Genomic DNA, 21,608 nt, shown 5'->3' with positions numbered 1-21,608 from the left:
TATGATGATACAACAGGTTTCACAGATAGGAAATATTTTCTATAGATGATATAGCTGTCAGTAATATCAGCGTTTGTTCTTCTGCGACCTCCCGTCACCGATATAAAACCATTATCGACCCTGAATGGAAAATATGATTATCGACCCTGAATGGAAAATAATAAGGGAGGTGGCGCCAAAATAAAATTACCTCTGAAGGGTGCAATATTTCACATTGGCCCCACCTGAATTACAATATGCGCTAATATAACTTGTTGATTTCCTGACAAGAAACAGCAATATTCTTGAACATGTTTTTGCTGATTTTTATGATTTCTACGATTAGCCTGGAAGATACGCGCCGCGTGCATGGTCGTATGTGTGTTGTTTTAAATCCGAAAGATTGTAGCCTGCTTTCGAAAGTACAGAAAACTTTTTTTAAGAAAAGGGACTTGCGACCTAGCTTTCGTTTAGCTTTTCAGAAGTAGCTATACTTGAAACTTTAGATATCTCGAAGTGCCGTCTTGTGCGGAGAAAACATCTCCTTTAGAATGCATAGCGTCTTTTGCCACACGAGAACACAAACTCGGATAAATTATCCCCGAGCGGGCTCGGAGCGCCAGCGAGGGTACTGATTCCGGTCGGAGATTAAGAATTACACCCGAAACCCGGGAAAACATAGCGGAATCTCAAGCTGTCCAAATTATATGTCAAGGACGGTCGACGTTGGGTGGTTTTGTAGGTTATGCGCATGCGCGAGTAACGACTGGTAATCAACAAACGTTCTGATTGGCCAAGACAATTTAACCGACATTTTGTAAACTTTTTTGCAAAAGCGTTTCATAAACTTTATGCAAAAAAAGAACGAGAACAAACAAGATGAAGCATGGCAGATAGCAAGGACGAACATGGATAAAGTCAAGACATTATTTCTTATTTGTTTCCCGGTAAAGATGAGCTGTATTTGTATAATTTTCAGCTCTGTAATTTTCCGCCAGTTGATCTTTTTTGAATTTTCAGCTTTGTATAATGAACCTTTTTATGAACCTGTGAAAGGCTTTACACCTTGGCTTTAACTTCAAAAAGAAACTGTAATTTGGATTTTGATATAAAAAATACACACTGTTTTTTAAGTATAAAACTTTTAACCGTCGACTGCATCACAGAGTAAAATAACATTTCAGGTTTTTTCTTTCATTCTGAAGATTTTGTGCTAAACTATTACTTAACTGCTGCCATGGTATGATGCAGCAAAATTGAATGGGCAATGTTTATGTGCACTAGCCATATGATTATTTTTGTATCGAATGATGGAAACATTAGCTATAATATACTCAGTAAAATATAATATGGCTGATTTAAGTTTTGTTGCATTTCACAATCGCCTGTATGATTGTGTACTTGTTTTGAAATAGCGAGGGGTTGCTGCATGCATGTATTTCTAGTACTTGTTGATTCCTTTTTTAAATAACAACGATTCTCAAGCTCATAAACACAGTATAATATAAAAACTCGTTGAAAGATCTAGAAATACTCAACAACCACACATGACGTTCTTTTCTTAAATAATTGTTATGCTCCCCTGGAGGGGCGGGTCAGTCTGCTTCCCATGGAGAGGAGGGTGAAATGCAAACTACTACACAATTTCTCTCGCGGAGAATGTTGTCCCGACATTTAGTCAGTGGGTTCGTATCAACAAGCCACAACGTCATTTGTACTTTCGTATAACATCTTATGTTGAAATTATAACGTTCGGGTGGTGAATACACAGGTACACCCGACCTACTCTTGTTCTAACTTCAGGTTGTATCAACTTTTCGTTGATCTGATAATCATCATTGATCGACGTTAATTCATCACTTCTGAATTTTTCTTTTTTACTCCATTTGTACTTTTGGCAGTATTTGTGTTTCACTTTGCTGTACTCCTCTCGACCAATCAGCATCGAGTAATTTTATTTTGCTAATAATGAATTTTCTAGTGTGCATAGCTTTTATGTTTACAAAATTAATAAGCTATATTATTTACGTTATTATTAAGCTATAATATTCACGTTTTTGGCAATTAACTTCCCTCCTCTACTACCAATTTCGTAATACACTTTAGTATTCTCAGTAATATCTTGAAAACGCCCATTTTGAACATCCTTTTGAGAAAATTTCAACCGGTTTTTGGATCCTGATGGGCTATTGCTAACAATATATCCGCAATTATCCGATACGCTCTCTATAATTCCTAAAAGGCCCGAAGCCAAGGCTGTTCTCTTGTAGGAATTATTCTAGAAAATCCAATAAATGATGGGCTTTAAAGTATTCATTATAAAGTTATGAATTGGGGAATCATTAATTGCATTTTCAGTTTAACATATACTGAATGAAAAGGAAATTTATCTAACAAAGTAATCAAAGATCTTTGCAAACTTCTGGTTTTGAAATATTTGCTGAGTAATTCACGTACAATAGCATATTGAAGTTGGGTTATTTTTATACACCCTGTATAGTTTAAAATGTAAACATTTGTTTAAATTTTTTCAAACTACTATTCTTTAAACCAAACTTCTAAACTTTCTCCTTTCCTAGGATGATCCTAATATATGAGAATCAAAACTTATCAATTTGTGCAGCAAGGTTTTTCGTTTCTAATGTATGAAAAGGCCTTGCTTTCCCTGGGCGATGACATTCCTTCCTTCTTTTCTATTTTCTAAATTAACCAAAACTTTGCAATTTACACATAGTTTTTGGTATTAAAACTAATGAATTTGGGTAACATCAAAGCGGCACTAATAATTGCATACCTTAGGAGCTTTTTATCGATACCCCCTTATTATCCGTTATCCATTTGGAATAATAGTTACCTCAATTCCTTCGCAAACTTGAGTAGCTTTAAAGCCTTTTTTGGTTTCAAAAACCGAAAATTGGACACGTTTTCCAACGTTTGGCATGGACTCTCCACTAACTAAACCTTCACGATGAAAAAATATATCTCTTCCAAATGATGCTCGATCGGGTTTAATAAATCCGTAGGTTCCATCATTGGAATGTTTAACAAACACTCCGGTTTCTTTTGATTGCTCAACCATACGTGTTTCCCTTCCCAGTTCTCTATGATGTCGAACGACCGAGGGTGAAGAATCATTCTCACTAGATGATATCAGAATTTTGAAATTTATTAACGTTACGGCATAATTATACAAGAAAGAAATAACTGTGAGTGGCATATGTGCTTATGATAACTTTAGCAACGCCGATAAAGAGTGACATGAACTCTCTACTTATTCAACAGCTACATATGACGCAATAATTAGTTCCAGTTTAGGGCGTGTTACAGTTATATTTATGCATCCATTTGTGTGCATTAGTGAAGAAAACGTATTAGTAAAATTCATGGTTTCCAAAAAGGTTTCGTAGTCTAGCTCTTTGGACATCTGTATGCGTTTTGAAAGATTCGCTATAGTCATTATCAGAAGAAGAATGATGATAAATAACATGTATAGAGATCAATAATTATAGTAAGTTATATGATATTGTTTAGTTAAATATTATTATAATATAGGTGTAATATACCGGGTGGCGCAAAAAAATGTTCCTCCTCTTTGACTTAATTTAAAAAAATTAAAAATAAAATTTAAAAACTAAAAAATATATCATTTTCAAGTAAAGTCTATTGAGTGGAGTGGTGTTTAACTTAAATTTTATTGCAAGCCTTGTACATTTCTATACAATATTAGCCAAGATATAGGCGTTTAAACTCAAGGTAGCGTTTCTGGGAGAAGCAAAATATGTTCTAAAATAGACTGAAAACAGCACGCAACACTAAGAACAAAGTATTGATAGCTTCGTCTGGAAAATCTTCACTGTTTTTATGCTCGGAGATGGAATATTATTCCAATGATTTTGCCATCGACGTAAAACTTCTCTTGCATTATTAGTCCTCGCATATTCCAAACAAATCCAAACTCGTTGCTGTATCATTAAACGAGGCATGTTTATAACAAAGCGGGCAAGCTCCTTTTCTTTCGTTCCCTTGTGTATTGCAACTCCTTGTTCGAACGATGAACAGTATTATTTTAACATCAAATACACTTAAAAGATACTTCGAATACCTTAATCTGAGAATCTTTAAACATGCAAAGACAACAAACATGAAAAAAAAACGCTTTAAAAAACGCCCATCGTGGAAGTTGAAAATAACTTAGTTGAGTCGCGATATTTAGTCATGTTATTCGCTTCGTCAAAAAATGCACCTTTATTTTAAACAGCTCGATCTCAACTAATATTCTACAGAATTGTTCAAGACATATATCAAAATTTAAGTTAGACATTACAGCGTTCAACAAACTTTATTTGAATAAGATATCTGTATTAGTTTTTTAATTACGATAGTTAAGTCTAAGAGGGGGAACCCTTCTTTTGCGCCACCCGGTATAACGAGCTAAAGCGCGTGTATTTTGAGGCCATAATGCACGCTTGCAGTTTCTGAAAAAGTATTGGTAAACAACGATATATATATAAGTTGCCTATTATTTAATCATCAAAATTAATCTGCACTATGCTCTTGTTAATAGTGAATGGAACATATATGTAATAATAGTATGCAATAGACCTTTCTTATAATGACGCCAAACGCGGAAAGTCCGATGTTACACGAAATTTGATTGGCTCCACAAAACTATCGAGCCAATCAAACTTCGTGTAACATCATACTTTCCTCGTTTGACTTCATTATGAAAAAGGTCCATTGTAGGCTATGGTTGTTTAGTGTAGATTGATCGTGTTTTTAGTCGTGTAACTATGAAGACCCGGCGAAAACAACCCCCCCCCCCCCCTCCAATGTACTGTATAGAGCAAAAATATAGAAAGCTTATCGTACTTACCTTCTTCTTTTGAGAAATGTTGTAATTTTTGGATCGATATCTTTTTCCTGTTTGCAAAAGAAAACAGGTCAGTCAGCACACCTTCATTTAGCCTTGTGTTCATTTGAAATGTTCTGTGTACTACACAGTTGGGATGAAAATATAATTGATCAAAAGCACCGGATTATAACATTGCAATCGGAACAAATCAAAATTTGAAGTTAATAAAAGACTGCGGGGATGTTTTAGTGTCCGGGACCTGAATAAATATACCAAATCTATCAAATTTAATAAGCATTTGTTAATCCGGCATTTTTACTTCATAACGGCGAACGAAGATGTCGTAAAGAGCGAATCCGTTACTACAGGCCTAAGACTCTTTGCAAGCGATTTTACTTTCTCACGTAATTAATATAATTAACGACTATTATCTGCACTACTATAGGTTTTCTCGTTTCGACAAAAACTTTGTTATAAATTTGAATAAAATGAGTTACGACGCGTGATATTAGCTACAAAAGAACAAACTATGGGAAATATTATAGACCGATACAATCTACATACTAAGCTGATCCAGGCAGAAACAATATTACTGAAAAAACGTAAGTCATGTTATAGATCTTTTATAAATTAAAAGAAAGTTTTATCCTATTTTCTGCGTTTTATCCCTTTTTTCGCTTTTGCCATTTCCTTTCCGTATTTTCGGTTTCCGCAACTCCGGATGCGCTTTTTACCCGTACCCCTTGCAAGAATCCAAAACGTTTTGAATTTTTTAGAAAAAATATCAAGAGCTCAAAGCTATGCTATAATTGCTAAAAAGCAGTTTTATATTTAGTACAGGTTTAATGAATGGAAAACATACCACAACGACGTGTATATCACTGGCACAGATTTCGCCTGTTGAACCTTCTTTGATACTTTTACTTTTTTCTACTATGAAATCTAGAACCATGTGCTTCTCAATGTTTCCTTCTAGTTCAACAACAGGTTGATCGAGTTGTGACGCGTGAAAAAATAGCGTATCTTTGATATCTGGATGCTTCAGACTGCCAAATCCTTTTTCTGAATTAGTGAAAACTACAACACCTTGTAGTCGCTCACCGATTCGACTGTCCCATGCGTTTTCTCTTGGATAAAAATTGTCTCGATTATTACACGAACTCGACCTGGTAGTGTCTTCACTAGCATTTTCTTCTTCTTTATCAGATGAGGAATCGTGCCCATTGAAGTTGGGGAATGTTCTTACTCCCTCTAAAGGTTCGCTTCCCCTTTCTTCAAGTCTCACCCACCAGGCACTTAGACCCAATCGGTCAAATCCCAAACAAAACGAGACAGTGTCTCCTGACCTTGCCGATCCTTGTACATTCTGAGGTATGAAACGAACTTCAAAATGTTTTTTGAATATAATTATGCCAAACCATAATTTTTGAACATCGAAGACGGTACCTTTCCATCTTGTAACTCCTTTTCCATCCTTCTTGCTTAGATAACCTTCGACAACCCCTCGACGTTGCTGCTTATTTCTGTGGTTTTCATCTTTCTCTTTCACAAGGTCATCATGATGTAAAAGGCTGTTAATGGAGTTGATGTGATGTCCATCTTTGGGATCAAGCCATTCTTGAGGGATGGTCACATTATCTTTCTTGTGTTTTTTCTCTAGCGGAATTTTTGCAACTTTTTCTCTCTTTTGGGCATCATTGGGATCTTGCAAGGCGATCAGCATGTTCACGACATAACTAAACAAATATTATTATGCAGGTATAATTAAAATTAAACCTAAAACTAATGTTTGATGAAAAATTCTAAGGGCATAGAAGTTATAAAACCAAAACGAATGACTTTTCTTAAGACATATGATCGGAAGGGGGGACGTCGTTCACATTTTGGTATCTTAATATTTTTAAATTTTGAGCACGCGTTTCAAATGCTCCTAAAATTGTCTTTTTATAAAAGACTGGGCATGTTTTTTTCAAACCTTTAAGTTATTTGAACTAAGTTTTTTCTTTACTGATCCACCGAATTGATACATACTTATAAAACTCCGCATTTGGCGATGGTTTATCCCTTTTTCTCGCGAAAAATAGCCAATCCTTAACTTTTCTTCTAACATCTTCCAAGTGAGGAACATTTTTTATGCGACGAGAATACCGGATCCAAAACATCATTACCGACTCAGGGTACTTTAATCCCTTGGCAGCCTCGTCAATCTCCTTATAGGCCGTAGGATGAGCATCCAAAAGATGCTTAGAAAACGGATTCCGTTGCACCCCTCGTGGAACTACATAATTTTCACATGAATCAATAGATAAAAATTTACTTTATCAGAATCCGTTGTTCCCCAAGCGAAACAGGTGCACAATTGGGAGAACAATCCCTCCAAAGTTTTATATATTCGCGCTTCGAAATATTCGAACCGCCATTGTTTTAGTAGCAAATACGCATGCGCTTGTCAGCCAAACTCGCACTGCGCACGCGCATAAGCACACACATGCTTCAAAGTGGAAGCACGCTTAGTTATGCAAAACAATCATGGCTGAAAATATTTATAAAACTCGAATATCCTCATGTTTTATTCATTTTGTTGGCGTTACGGAGCAACTTTGCAAAGTTACACGCCAAGGGCTTAAGAAATGTCTTGAGTGTAGGTCTAAATGGGCCAAACTTAAATGTCAACAAGCTGAAATAGCTAAGAAATCGTACGAGAACATCGATGACGGATCTGTCAATTCATACATGGAGAACAGGAGAAGAACCCTGACAGCATTAACTTAGAATGGTACCATCGTATGAAATGCTGGAAGAGATTTTCTGATGAAGAGAATATCCGTAGACAACAGCGAAAAGAAGAAAAAGGAGAAGGAACTAGCTCTAAAACTGTAACTTCTACCGAAGAACTACATGTGGAAGTGGAACCAATAGAACCAAGACGAAAAATTACACGCCAATCAGTCGCAGGCGTTAATAAGACCTTGCCTAAAAGAAACGAGTCCAGAGATATGTATTGTTTGTGGAAGAGACGCCTCTTGGTCCTCACTAGACAAGGTATGGTCATTTTGATAGATATAATTATACTAGTGCAATAGTGCAATGTGTACTAGTAGCACAGCATTCTCGAGTTTGGTTTTAAAATATCTTGAATTGTGGTCAATTAAGTTTATTTAGGGTAAAATAGTTTTTAATGCTACAAACATCCAACTGTGTTATTAGCAGATATTTAGTTTAATAGTTTTGTCACACCAGGTAACTAAGAAGAGAAAAAGAACCCCACTCATGTTGGCAGAAATAATTGATGCTGGTCTTCTACGTACAGCTGCCGAGAGAAAGAATGATAAACGGATACTTGTGCAAATCCGGGGGAAAGACTGTGTAGCACTGGAAGTCCCCTATCACAAAGTTTGCTACTGCAATCATACAAAATTTCTCACCAGAGAGACAAAGAAGCAATTGGAGATTGAAAGATCTACATCAGTGTACGAGAAGTCTTATGATGTCTTCTGTAAGAAAGTAATCGAGACTGAGGTCATTGCAAATAAGCAAATAAGGTATATGAAAGATTTGCTGGAGAAATTTGTTATCATTGCTAAGGACACCGAGAATGTGGATGCATCTAAATATAGAGCTTTTAAACTCAAGCAACAACTGATGAAAAGTTATCCCCAACTTGTGTTCTAAGTACCGAAAATGAGAAATGTTAGTGAGATTGTATATGTGGAAAATTTGGATTCTTCCGAATTGGTTGAGGAACATATGTCAAACAAGTCAGAAAACAACGATGAAGACTTTGATGAAGAGAGCTATACCGGTACCATTGATGATGATGATCTGAATTCCAACACAGAAACTGAGGAAAATTCGAGAGTCAATGAGTTACAAATTCTATACAATGCTGCATTGATTCTTCGCCAAAAGGTCCAAGATATACCAAAACTGAATCTTCGTTGGCCACCATTGGCATCTGATTTGACAATGGATAATGTGCAAAAAGTGGTTCCATGTGAACTTTTTAATGTCTCGGCTTGGACTTGTGGATTCTCTTCAGAGCCAACTTTAAGTGAGTACGTGCCAATTGAGGGCAAGAACAATGCCAAACTAACATTAATTGTACAAGACCTTCTGAATTTAGCATCTGGGGGAAGGAATCCTACACCCAAGAGCATAGCACTTGCCATGGCACTTAGACAACTGACAGGTTCAGCCTCAGTGATTTTTCTATTGAGTGGCTTTGGACATTGCATGTCACACTCATTTGTATTGTGCCATGAAACTGCCCTTGCACAGATGAATATATCCAATGATTCTGCTATTCCTCCAGGCTTTGTTAGTGATGTTCCAACTACTCTTGCATGGGATAATGATGATTTCTCAGAAGAAACTAGATCTGGCAAAGGGACAACTCACATCACTGGGGGCATTATCATTCAAAGGGAACAAAGTGCAAGTACTGAGTTACAGAAACGGGATAGCATTCCGAGGCTATATTTAAGCGAAATATTTAACTTGTTTCTTGATTGTGTGAGTTGTATGTATATTTATATATTCTCCATCCTGTTTGATACAGGTGGGTTTTTTACCTCACAATTTTTTATTGAATTAAGTTGTTAATAAGTAGAATTATACGTTAAAACGGTATTTTGAAACAATAGCCAATGAATTGAAGTGATTTAGCATATGAGCAAGCAAAATGTACAATGTGTTTTAACAATATTTAATGTGTGTGTATTTATTCGTTAATATTACAAGGTTTGATCTTTATTCCGTGATTTTATTTTGTTATTTTTACACGGGAAATCGGGGAAAACCCACAGGGAAAATCCATTTTTCCTGTCTGCGCGTGCGCAGTGCGAGTTTGGCTGACATGCGCATGCGTATTTGCTACTAAAACAATGGCGGTTCGAATATTTCGAAGCGCGAATATAGCAAACTTTGGAGGGATTTTTTTCCCAATTGTGCACCTGTTTCACTTGGGGAGCGACGGATTCTGATAAAGTAAGTTTTTATCTATTGATTCATGTGAAAATTATGTAGTTCCACGAGGGGTGCAACGGAATTGCATCTTTTGGATGCTCATCCTACGGCCTATTAATTCTCTCTTCGATCTGTTTTTCGGTTAAATTTTCTTCATCAATTTCAAATCCATTTTTCAGTCTTTGAATATTTATCAGAACTTTATGAAGCCATGTGGAGTTTTTGTCGCGGATATCAGGGAAGATAGACTTAATTTTGCGTATTTTGTCACAAAGTGTATTAAGATTTGATAAATCACCGACATGTTTACGAAACTGGACTTTCCATTTTTCCTTGTGATCATAGTCGTCGCTTACACCCTCATAAAGAAATTCATGAGCTTTTGGGATAAGGGATATGAGATATCGTTCTCTTCTCGTTATTATTCTGTCCCCTCTTTCTCGTATCACATTTAACGTTTCGAGCAAAAAATCAATGAAATTATCACAAATTTTTTTGTTTCCATGTAACGTCCCAGCTTGGTGTTTTGTGGCTGCTTGCATGACGGTGATACGCACCATAGCATCAGACCTGTACCCATGGCTATCGTCCGGCTGCTTTCGTCGAACAAATTTGAAGCTGTTACTGCTTTCTTCGGCGAGCGACACAATGGTATCCATATCAACTATGTCGGGCCTCTTCTTGATAGCCTTTAAGTGGCGTAAAATAATGTCGCCGTGGATGTGTCGCAAAAGAGGATCATCTGGTTGGTCCTTTATAGCCTCTTCAATTCTAGGTTTCGCTTGTTCGAAGTCTTTCGCAACGATCATGTAATATTTTGCTAAATGTGCAAGAATGTGCGCACGAAAGGATGACGGCTTTTGAAAAATATCTTTCATGATCAGTTCAGTCAAAGTGTCACGAGCAATGTCAGTATCACGATCGTTATCTTTCATTGCACGTATCAACGAAGAGAATTTTTCACTCTCGTACTCGCTGGTAACAAAAAGGCGTCTAGTAAGACGGTCTATTGTTTTATTTGTAATATTGACACTTAACACCTGTTTCGCTAAATCAACGGCAACATCCTTAATGAACTGCCAATATGTTTGCTTGCTGGCTGACCCACAAGATTTGACTGATGCTAGCTGAGCGAGAATTTCCTCGGCAACTTCGTGAAATGATATTCGACGTGAGTCCGTGTTGTCTACAGGTGGACTAAGGAGTTCACGGACATAATCATCTTGAAATTCGTTTTCCAAATTGACTTTTTCTTTTGTTTCAAGAAAACCAGAAAGAGCACTCGCCGGGAGAGTGGAGTCCGTGTAAACATGGATGAGAGATAAGTATGATAGGACTGTTTTCTGTTTGTCATCGGCGTTATCAAGTCTGAATTTTACAAATTCATACAAACCAAAAAAGTCTTTACCAAAGACCGTTAATCCAAAATGGGCAAATGTCAGTACTCTCTTTTCTCTCGCAGCTTTGCCTTTAAGCGTTGCCAATTTTTCTGAAATTTTTTTGTCTTTTTTGATATCCGCGAGATTGTTTGTTAAATCAGTCATTTCTCCATTCGTTAGATCTCTTCTTAGCTCAATCACTTTTAATAGGCATTTTTGCAGAGTAGATAAATCTTCAATGTTTCTTATTCTAGTGTTGTTCGTGGATTTTTTAGCTTCAGCTGGTTCAATTATTAGCAGGATAACATTGACATTGCTGCACTCAACTAACTTTCTTGAGAAATCTAGGAAGTCCTGTGGATGTGAAATTTCTTCGTCAACAAACAACAGGAGTGGAAGCTGGGTTGCATTGTTAATTTCTCTAATGTAACTCAACAAGTCCTCGCCAATTTCTAGGAGTTGTGCACACGGATATTCCTTGTGATGTTTAAATAAAAACTGTAAGCACAGAGTACTTGATCCGGCTCCGCGGTCGACCTTAAGACACAAAATTGCAACATGCCCCCTCCTGTTATTTAAATCGGTACAGACAAGTTCAAAATCTGTTTCTAATTTTTTCATCTTTTCACGTTCAATCCCAAATTCGTTTTGCAAGCCAATATCTGTTATTTTCAAGCCGCAATAGAACTTTTCTCGTTCTTTTTCCAATTTGCGTTTCTCAAGCTCTTTTTTCTTTCTGATGTACATCACCTTCAAACAATTATTATTTCTCAGGCTTGTCGGTAATATATCTGGCCACGTTTGATACTTTCCTTTTACTTTTTTTCGGTGCGGAACTTGATAATCATCTTCTGGCTGATATGGACTTGGTAGGTTTGCCGAGAGATGCCTTGAAAGAACGTATGGTTGGGCAATGTAAACACGATCAATTGAAAATATTCGCCAATAACTGTCACCAATTTTCTGTAGTGGTAATACCAAATTTTCATTGATTTCTGATCGCGCAGCCTCCGTTGAACATACAAATGTTACGGCTGTGCGATGACCATTAAAACTGATTATATCCTCCAGAATTGTTCTCAGTGAATAGATAAGCGGCTCCTGTCCTTCGTCCCACAAAACAATGATCCTGAGATAGTTTGGTTGGACACAGCGTGCTATTTCTGGCTTTAGTAGTGATGCGAGCGAACTTCTGTGAGTAGTGATCCAATTGGCGTGACCTGTAAATACATTCATTGGGGTTTGAGCAATTCTAAATTATGTACTCTGGTCTACATTACGTGCATTTATCCGAATTTTTAAATATTTGTATCAACTATTGTTTTGAATAATGTTGTTTGTAAATTTATTTGAATAAGTATAGGTAATCAAGCGATGGCGAGTACAATTCGGGAGTATTAGTTGAAAATGTTCGAAAATATTTTCTCTCGCCGTGGCGAGTCTGTCCATTGGTAACATGGTAAACCGACTGTCCATTCGATACCAATGGTACGGATCGCCTTTTTCAGGGCCTCTTTTATCCACCTCATGCCTTATTTTATATACGAGTTAACAAAATGTGTTAAGGGATGGACAAACAGTGTTCACAGGCTGAACTAACAATGCATTTCTCAACAACTGTACGAATTGAGGCTTTCTGATTAGTTCAAAGCAGGCAAGCTGTTTTCGAACTCACCCGGTAAGTTCGGGATTTTCAAGATGGCCGCCGAAAATTGTTGGACAAAATCCATAAAACATTTCATAAAATGTGTGCATTTTCTCTTTCAAAAATAAGGGAGCATTTTGGAGGGTTTTTCAGCTTTAATATCGGCCTTTCAGCCTATTTGTTTATGTTCTATGTTGTGATATATAAATTCAAAATATGTTAGTTTTCAAGACACTTTTTTCAGAAGTGGCATGAGATAAAAACTGAAGTCGCTGCATGCCCTCGGTAAGTTCGAGAAACTTTCAGCCAAGTATGTTTATTATAGAACCAACCTTCTTGGGAGAGAGTTTTCTCTACTTCATCATATCCTCGTACAGCGAGCCAGCAAATAGCGTGTTCAGGATCCAAATCAAGTTTGGTGTCTCGAGGAGTTTTAATAAAGCTTCTTCGTTGAATGTGAAGGACGTCATAAAGTTCCTTAAATCGACTATACAAATGACCTTCTTTTTTCAGATGCTGGTCGAAATCGACTACGAGGGTCCACTGAGGTAAAACCAGGCCATGGAGATCTCTTTCACTTGTCGGTAAGAGAAATGGGGAAGTGATAAGAATATAGGAATTACCCGCTTGTTTAAAGTCCTCCACATCCTCAAGAAATTTATCCACTTCAAACGTTGTTTTAGAATCATTACCAAATTTAAATCGATTCATTAGGCTTTCTATGCTTAACTCGACTAAGTTTCCTTGCTTATCGAAAACATGCGTTTCGACTGACCTTGTCAAATGTATAGGATACTGGGATGGAAATATCTTAAGTTCAATAATGCAAAGCTGGTTTAAGTAATGGTTCAATTCATCCTCTGTTATAGAATTCCTAGTAATTTTTTCATTTTCCTTAAGAAATCCATTCAAATTATTCTCGAATATTGAGTCGAAGGTAGATTTTCGTCGATTTTCCACCACAATACAGAAGTTTTGATCTTCACAATTTGGCTTTGGTTTCAAAGGAATAACTCTAGACAGACAATCTTGAAATTTATCTTTAACGAATTTTGGCCATTTTTCAAACACTTTGTCAGGCGGGCCTTGAAGAAGAAGAAACGAATCGGTGCCATCTTTATTAGGCTGTTCGTTCTTTACAACTGATACAAATTGTGGTGGAACAATAACTTTGTGGAATATTAAACGAAATTGACTTTTAAGAACTGGTGGATAAAATTCACTGAGTACAGTAACTGCTTTTTGGACAAGTTCTTTCTTTTTTTGAAGAGATATGACCATACCGACAACATGCCCGACTTTAGATTCCTTTTCCTCCTGTACGCCAAACAAAATCGTCCCACCAGAAGCGTTAAGAAAACCACATGCGTATTTTCTCAAATGCTTATCAACGATGGTCTTAACAGGATCACATCCAGGAATCATCTTAAATTCGCTGTTTTGACTTTCGTACCTTAAAGAAAGGGTTAGAATTGTTATTCAGCGAATTGCCATGAATAGCCCTAACGCAGAAACGTGAATAACCATGGCCAGAAATCATGACATCGAGAAAAACAATTCTAATAGTAAAATTCAAATTTTTCAATATTTTTTAAAAATAGCCTGCACTAAACTCCTGCTCTTCCAGGGGTGGATCCAGCATTAGTGCACTAATTTGCATGACACAAGAAAACTGCTCAAAATAGCCATTTTGTTTTGTAATTCAAATTAGTGCACTAGTGCTGGATCCACCTCTGTGCTCTTCGGTCGCTCTAAACAACGATTTTTATTGCATTTACGGAAATTCCCTGAATATGAGCAATTTTATAAGTTCGTCGATAGAACACAGCCAAAACTTGGAGGCAAACCTTGTAATGATATATTTTTAGATATGCATGGCGGATTGCAGAAATACCAAAGTAAAAGATTTGGTCACCTAACGTTCATAAACAGCTGCTCTATCGATCTAGAAGTTGAAAAACAGTGCTCGAAGTCTGTGGCTCCTACGATTTTACGTTTTATACTTTCACTCAATGTATTCTTAGGTAAAACTCGATGGCTGTGGATGAAATGCAAATAATAGTGCACAACCGACAGCCATTTTGTCACTAATTTCTGCGAAGGTTAAACTCGAGTTTTGTTTTTATGTTCTTAATAAATTATGTTTTAAAATCGATAGCGCAAGTATTACAAACTAATTAAATTTCAAAAACAGCATGTCTATTGATAAAAAAATCATATGGGAGCAGCATGTGTACGTATGATAATTAATCTAAGTGTTTATAATTATACAGTTGTCAAATTTACCTTATTTTTTGTAAAACCTGGTAATTATTACTTAAACCTGTTTTCCCTATAGATTCTTTGAACTTTATTTCAATATCCAAATCTTCTTCTGAAACTTCTTTTGGTTTTGGACGACTGCCAAGTGAATACAATGAACTAAAGAATTCTTTGTAATTCCTTATCAGTTTTTTTTCCGCTCCTTTTCGTATATAAGCGTGTACATTCTTTTCTGCTCTGAAATAAAGAGGTTCCGTTTCCCCTTGAGGAACATGAATCCAACTGATATAATGTTCGTCCATCTCACTTTTCCCAGAAGTCGAAAGAGGCAAAACACAAACAAAACATTTATTTTCATTAGCATAATTACACGCTTCTTCCAAAGTAAAACAGATATTTGTTCCTTCATTTGATTCTGGTAGTATACTCGTTATAGCGATTGACAATTCCTCGCGCATTTTTGCGATTTTTCCATCATCCGACTTTATTCCAGTGACCACACCATCTACGTCGACACCAACAAAAATGTCACCATCGCGGCAATTTTTCAACGCTACAACGTAATTCAAAATTTCATTTTTCGAAGCTGTAGATTCAAGGAAAATTCTTTGTGCTGTTTTAGCAATGCGATCACCTTTTTTCAAATTCAAAAATTGCGAAGAAGAATCACCGTTCTCTGAGATCCACCAAGGTTGTGAAAGTTGTCTAGTGTATTTTGGCCTTATCCTTTCAACGTAAACAAATCCATGATGGTTGTCTGAATCAACCACAAGTTGAAATCGTATCATTTCACAATGTGGATCTTTGGTATCATTGCTTTCGCTTTCCAAGCGTTCGACTCGTCCCATCACTGCTACTTGAACTTCTTTACGTACATCGCCCAATAGTTTTTCGATGTTGTTTATTTTCAAATTCATACTTTTTTCGTTGCTACGAATAACGATCTTCATCTTATAAGAAATGCTGGAAGCTCCTTGAGGATCGTCTCTTATTATCAGTGTTGTATTATTACCAAATGATTCCTTTCTTTCACAAATACCTTTCACTGACACAACGCTTCCAAATTCAGGAGTTGGAGATTTGCCATCGTTTGATATATCTTCCAGAATCAGTAGACCTCTAATTGAATCCAGGTTCGGAAGTTTACCAAATGTACCAGAGATATCATTTCTGTTAAATTATGTTCAGGAAATGTTGGTTAATATCATAATCGTGTAAACTAATTTTTACCTTACCCAACACCAAAATAACGTGCATAAAATAAGCTAAACGCCCCCCTAATTATTTTTGTTTCCAAAGCTGAAATTCTATCGCTCTTCGAGTATTCGATTTTTAGAACAGGTGAAAAAATTGCAATCCGGAGGATAGCGCTATCCAGCCTTCGTACAACCGGCCCCAAATAACTTAGTTCTTTCGAAAAAGAAAACGCCTCTCTTGTGAAGAAGCTTCTCATGGCACAAAGGCGAATTCGATGAACAGCTTTTGGAGAAAAAGGTTTTCGATGGTGCACAGCCACAAGAACTGCTTGGCATTAAGGTGTACCTTTGGCACTGCGTTTTGAACAGGCAATGAACACAATTCAGACTTCGAAAACAAAAAAACGCGCTCAGCTTTCCGTGGTCTTAAGTCAGGGACCAAAACTAATTGAGAACAATAGAAAATGCATGAGTATATAAGCGTAGTGTGTTTCTAGTATTAACCTGGATGCTTGAAGCAATTCATGTTCGGATTCTTTATCGACGTCTTCCTCAATATCTTCAACCTTCATACTCCCCAATGTTAACGGAGAAGATTTGTTGGCATTATCTTCATGGGTTACTACAAAACAAGACAAGACAAGGCTTTTTATTTACCCCATGATTGCAAAATAGATAATAAAAAATGGCAACAGATCAAAAGAAAAGGATACAGTGGCTTCTTGAAATAACCTAATAGCTAAAAATGCCAAGAAGCCACATAGAATGGGCCTTACTATAGACTACAATATACATATTGATAAATAACAAATTTACAAATAAAAATAACACAGATAATTAAGATTACATTGGATAAAAAAGGAGAGGAAGCTCTTTACAATCCAGGTATATCATACATTCACCATTTCATCCTAATTTTAAAGGCTATGACTGTTATAAGTATTACGCATCAGTGCATTTCAATAATGATATTATAAATGAATAAATTAATATTAATAGAATATTAAATTACGTTGTGCAGTGGATTTACAGCTACATGTGTACTTATTAAACATCTGGCTGTGAATGGGAGTTGAGGAATCCACACTAAATGAAGCAATTGACTTCACGTGAATAACTGATTTATGAACATTTAGCCTTTCTCACGATGACAAAAATCTGCCGTGATTACGTTAATGTCTTATTAATTAATAATCTTACAAATAAATTTGAAAAGAAGTGAATTAAAATTTTAACATTTTGCTAACCTGTAATATTGTCATCTTTTTTCTTTTGTTGATTCAGCTTCTTCTTCGTTCTCTTTTTTCCTGTTTAAATTAACGTATATTTTCACATTAGTCCATGGCACAAGCCAAGGTTCGTGGTTCGTGACAACTATAGTTGGTTTCCGAATGGTAAGTTGTAATGATACGAGCCTATAAAGTTCTTGATTTATAATTCAGCGCGCGCTCTGCATGAATTTAAATCGCCTATCACGTGGAATATTTGCCTAGAATTGTTAGAACTTTAAAAAGCTACATACATCACTAAATTAAACAATATTGCCTTAGGTAGCTTTTTTATCAAAAGAGGTTGAAAGTACATATGAGTATGCACATACGTCTTTCATAGAGTACAGGGCAGGGTGTTGGCGGTCCTTGGGAAAGGTAAGAACACTCTGCAAGGTGAGATGCGTAGGCGGAATTTCTAGCACAACAGAGCTGCTTTACACATTTTCGAAATTAAAACGGTTAAAATAAACTAGTGATATATGAACGAAAAAAAATTGAGACTTTATTTACCTTTACCTCCATGTAAACGGACATGTAAATCTACAGTAGTTCCATGGTATATCTTTTGTTCGAACAAAGTTTTGTCTTTGTCAAGCTAAGCAATAGAAATCCGCGATGTCAATAAAAAGATTAACTGCTACTGCATAGAAAATACAATGTTCTATTGTATTCTAAAATCAGCCGCTGCCTCTAAAATTTCTCTGCGCTGATCACGAATTAAAATACAATCTTTAAATTGTTGAAATGGTATGCATCTTTTATTTGCCTTCTTTATTTTTTCTAGTCTTGTAAAAGACAGAGGGGGAGTTGTACCTCACTATACCCTGCGACTTACTGACGCGTGAGTATTTACGAAAGTTGTGACAACAATACTGAATTCACGCAAAAATTAAGATGATTGTAATATGGTATAAACCATAAACCTCATAAAGTATTACAATGTGTTCACGCTTTTATTACCTCTTTTGATCCAAAAGTAATGTTATAGTCTTCTGCTTTTTCACCAAGTTCTTGTGTTAAAACCCGCTGTAAATTATCTGCACAAGTGAACAGGTCGATATTGATGGTAATCACTTGAAGGTTGTTTATTCTGACAAAAATCTGACTTTTTACACTGGCTCTCCAACTATTTCTAACAAAATAAAGACAATACATCATACATTAAAGGGTGTATTAATTTTGCGGTGTTGGTAATGTTATCGTTTGTTCTATACTAGCCGATTAAAATCGTGACCGATTAAAATCATACGACAAAAATCGCATCGTGGGCTTTAGCTATAATATGTTAAATTTCTGTTTTGGCTGGAAACGTGCAACATCGTCATGAAACGCATCTTGCAACACTTCGCAGACAAACCTTTCAATTTATTAACTTAACTATTTTTTGTGCGCCATTTTCATGTTTAGTCAAAACTTTATTTTCAAAATAATAACTAAAAATATACCCAAAGCCTAATAAATTCCGCCACTAAATCAATATTTCCATTGCGTATAAATATAACGTGTCGTGTACCTGTTGCGAATATCAGGCGCTGATTTGGGAACATCGTTGATATTTGGACCATCTCTGAGAATAGCTGTCTATAATTTTATGGAGAAAAGTACGACCATTAAATTATTCATCAATAACTAGAATTCGTGACAACACTCATTCACCTATGACGCTACGTAGGCAAGGACGTGGTGACTGGGGGTGCATGTGTGAGGGGATAAGACACCCCGGCCTAATATAGCACCCGCAAGCTCATCGTATGTTCACTCTATCAATCAATCCACAATTTTCACGAATCGTACGTTTAATACCGAGTTTGAACTAATTTTAAATAACATGCTTTAAAATTTCATAAACACTATTCGAGTGACACTCCATGGAGTACTGGGGTGATCTTGGCAGTTGGCACCAAGCTGACACCAAAAGTCTGGAGACTGCATGAATTGAGAAGAGAGTAGAGAAATGAAATTTAAACTTAACTATTAATGTTCACTAAAAATTGTATCTGCCGCTGCCAAAATTTTCTATCATCTCACCTCATCTCATCTCACAAATTTTATTTGCTATCATCTCACCTCATGGCTCTCCTCAGTAATATTCATAGGGTTCGGACAGTATTTTTTGAAGGAGGAAGTACGTTTTGAAGATTCTTTTCTCATCTGAGGTTTTGAACTGGCACGGTTAAGAATCTTCTTCATAGATCCTAAAGATATTCAATTTGAATTTTGCTATGTATAAAAAATATGAATAAGTGCAAATGAATTAGCCATGTAGTATTGACATATACTCGGGAAAAAGAGCCGCGGGTAACTGTTCAAGCAACATGAAAACGACGCTATAAATTTAAAGGAAAACGAATAGTCTCGTTTTCGAACCAGGATCGTTTTCATTTTTATAGGCTTATAATTATTATATCAACACTCGAGGAAATTGAGAGAATAAACTACTAAACTTTCTAAACTACTAAAAACCTGGCAAGGCTAAAAAAATTAATATTGATATTCTTCGCCTCCAAAAATTACATGCTTTTTAACCAATCAAGATATATTTTATAGATTTCAAATTCTTACCATCTATCGTTAGGGGTAAAGGTTGATCCACACTGGATTCCAGATAAATCAGCTTCTCCCGAATTGTCAACTTTTTATTTTCTAGCTCCTTAAAAAAGCTGTTTATAAATTATGGTGCTTTGAAATACGAAAACAACCATGAAAGCACAATTATTTACTCACTTTTATCAAAAAGGAATTACAATTATTTTCATTCGCCTGTTCAACGCTCAATAAAAGTTCCCGGAGTTCCCAGTAGCTCTCAATGAGTCTCGACATTTCGCAGATCTAAAATGAATAAACATCATCTTAATGTTTCCTTTACAAAAACTAGAAACAACTGGCAGTATATTTTTAGACCATTATTTGTTCATATATAATTATATATACCTTTAAATTTCTTTCGTTTTCTGCGGCTTCAAGAAATTCTCGATACTTTTTGCTCGTTTTAATCGGGTGGAGTCGACCAACCTTGGAAATTTTGCCAGCGTTTCCAACGAGTTGGGGGTATCCATTGTTGCATTTTCCTCGTTGATGTTGTTGTTGCTTTACCATTTTCACTCTGATGATACGTTGTTTATTGTGCAACTAAAATTTCTCATCTACAAACAGAGAAAAAAGATAAGCATGCATTCCACATGATAATGCTCGTTGAGCACACAACATGCTGCGATTTACAGCTGGTAATTCATAGAGACTTCGAATTATCATGTTCCGACGAAATTTCTTGGCTTTTTCACTTCAGCATCCACGGCTAATTCATATTTTTATTGCAGACGTGCTTTTGCCGTGTTTGTTTTATATTCAGGGCTGCAACGTCGTCCCGTGCACGGCAGGAGAGTAATTGCCATAATTTATATAACATAATCGAAGGCTACATTTCTGCACACGTAGTTCACCCCATTTTTAGACAAATTTCATGAAAAATATACTTTGTCCTTGAAAATGGGGGATTTCTAATGGCATATGCATTCAGATAAGATCTCAGTCGACGAAAGTTAAAGTATTGCTCGCGTATATAGAGGCCATATATTCGTCATTAACTACGTCTAACGTCTGTATTCATCAACAAGCTCACTCACACTCTCTGAGTGTGACATAGACATTTTGTTATTTTTAGTCAATTAGAAAGTTATAATGGAAAGCTATAAGAAGAATAAGATCTCCAAATCAATGAGTTTGAGTGTGAGTGAGCTTTTAAAATAGAGGGGTAAGTCGTAGTTCACCGCAAGTTGTAGAATATTAATAGCGAAATGATTTAGCTGTCTATTACTCCAGCAGTATAGTCATACGGGATCGATATCTGAACATGACTCAGGCATGCCATGTCACAAATGTCAAAATGCACTTATGTTTCTTCGTTAGGGCTTTGCTCTGCATGGCTTCTCGCGTGTGTTCACACTTAAAATGTGTTTTTGGTTCTGCACGAATATATTAACAATTCTAAAGCACCCGACCAAGTATCAGATATTCCCTTTCCATTGTGTTACAGTGATTGCCATTATACCTGCTTAGAGC

At 36.2% G+C, this 21,608-nt stretch overlaps 1 protein-coding gene across 1 annotated transcript; it reads right to left on the bottom strand.

The window, feature by feature from the left end:
- Positions 1-2,517: 2,517 nt before the first annotated feature.
- On the bottom strand, positions 2,518-20,645 carry LOC114534359. The gene is made up of 19 exons (XM_028555798.1): positions 20,481-20,645; positions 20,274-20,378; positions 20,112-20,199; positions 19,617-19,744; positions 19,063-19,130; positions 18,510-18,681; positions 18,060-18,144; positions 17,526-17,585; positions 16,783-16,900; positions 15,107-16,252; positions 13,153-14,273; positions 9,905-12,395; positions 9,754-9,809; positions 8,754-9,209; positions 6,863-7,109; positions 5,694-6,567; positions 4,853-4,899; positions 2,834-3,119; positions 2,518-2,565 (listed from the first exon to the last, which is right to left on the bottom strand). Exons 1-19 carry the CDS (start codon positions 20,643-20,645, stop codon positions 2,518-2,520), a joined length of 7,761 nt encoding a protein of 2,586 aa, XP_028411599.1.
- Positions 20,646-21,608: the final 963 nt, after the last annotated feature.

Source organism: Dendronephthya gigantea, unplaced genomic scaffold (genome assembly GCF_004324835.1).
Source record: "Dendronephthya gigantea isolate DGI-Jeju-01 unplaced genomic scaffold, DenGig_1.0 000099F, whole genome shotgun sequence".
NCBI lineage: Eukaryota > Metazoa > Cnidaria > Anthozoa > Malacalcyonacea > Nephtheidae > Dendronephthya > Dendronephthya gigantea.
This window is presented reverse-complemented; position numbering and strand designations above follow the sequence as displayed.

Coding starts and splice junctions, on each gene's coding strand:
- LOC114534359 (XM_028555798.1), bottom strand. CDS start 20,645: ATGGTAAAGCAACAACAACATCAACGAGGAAAATGCAACAATGGATAC. Junction 20,379..20,480: donor AAAACGAAAGAAATTTAAAG/GTATATATAATT, acceptor TATTCATTTTAG/ATCTGCGAAATGTCGAGACT. Junction 7,110..8,753: donor CCAACGAAGATTCAGTTTTG/GTATATCTTGGA, acceptor AAAATTATGTAG/TTCCACGAGGGGTGCAACGG.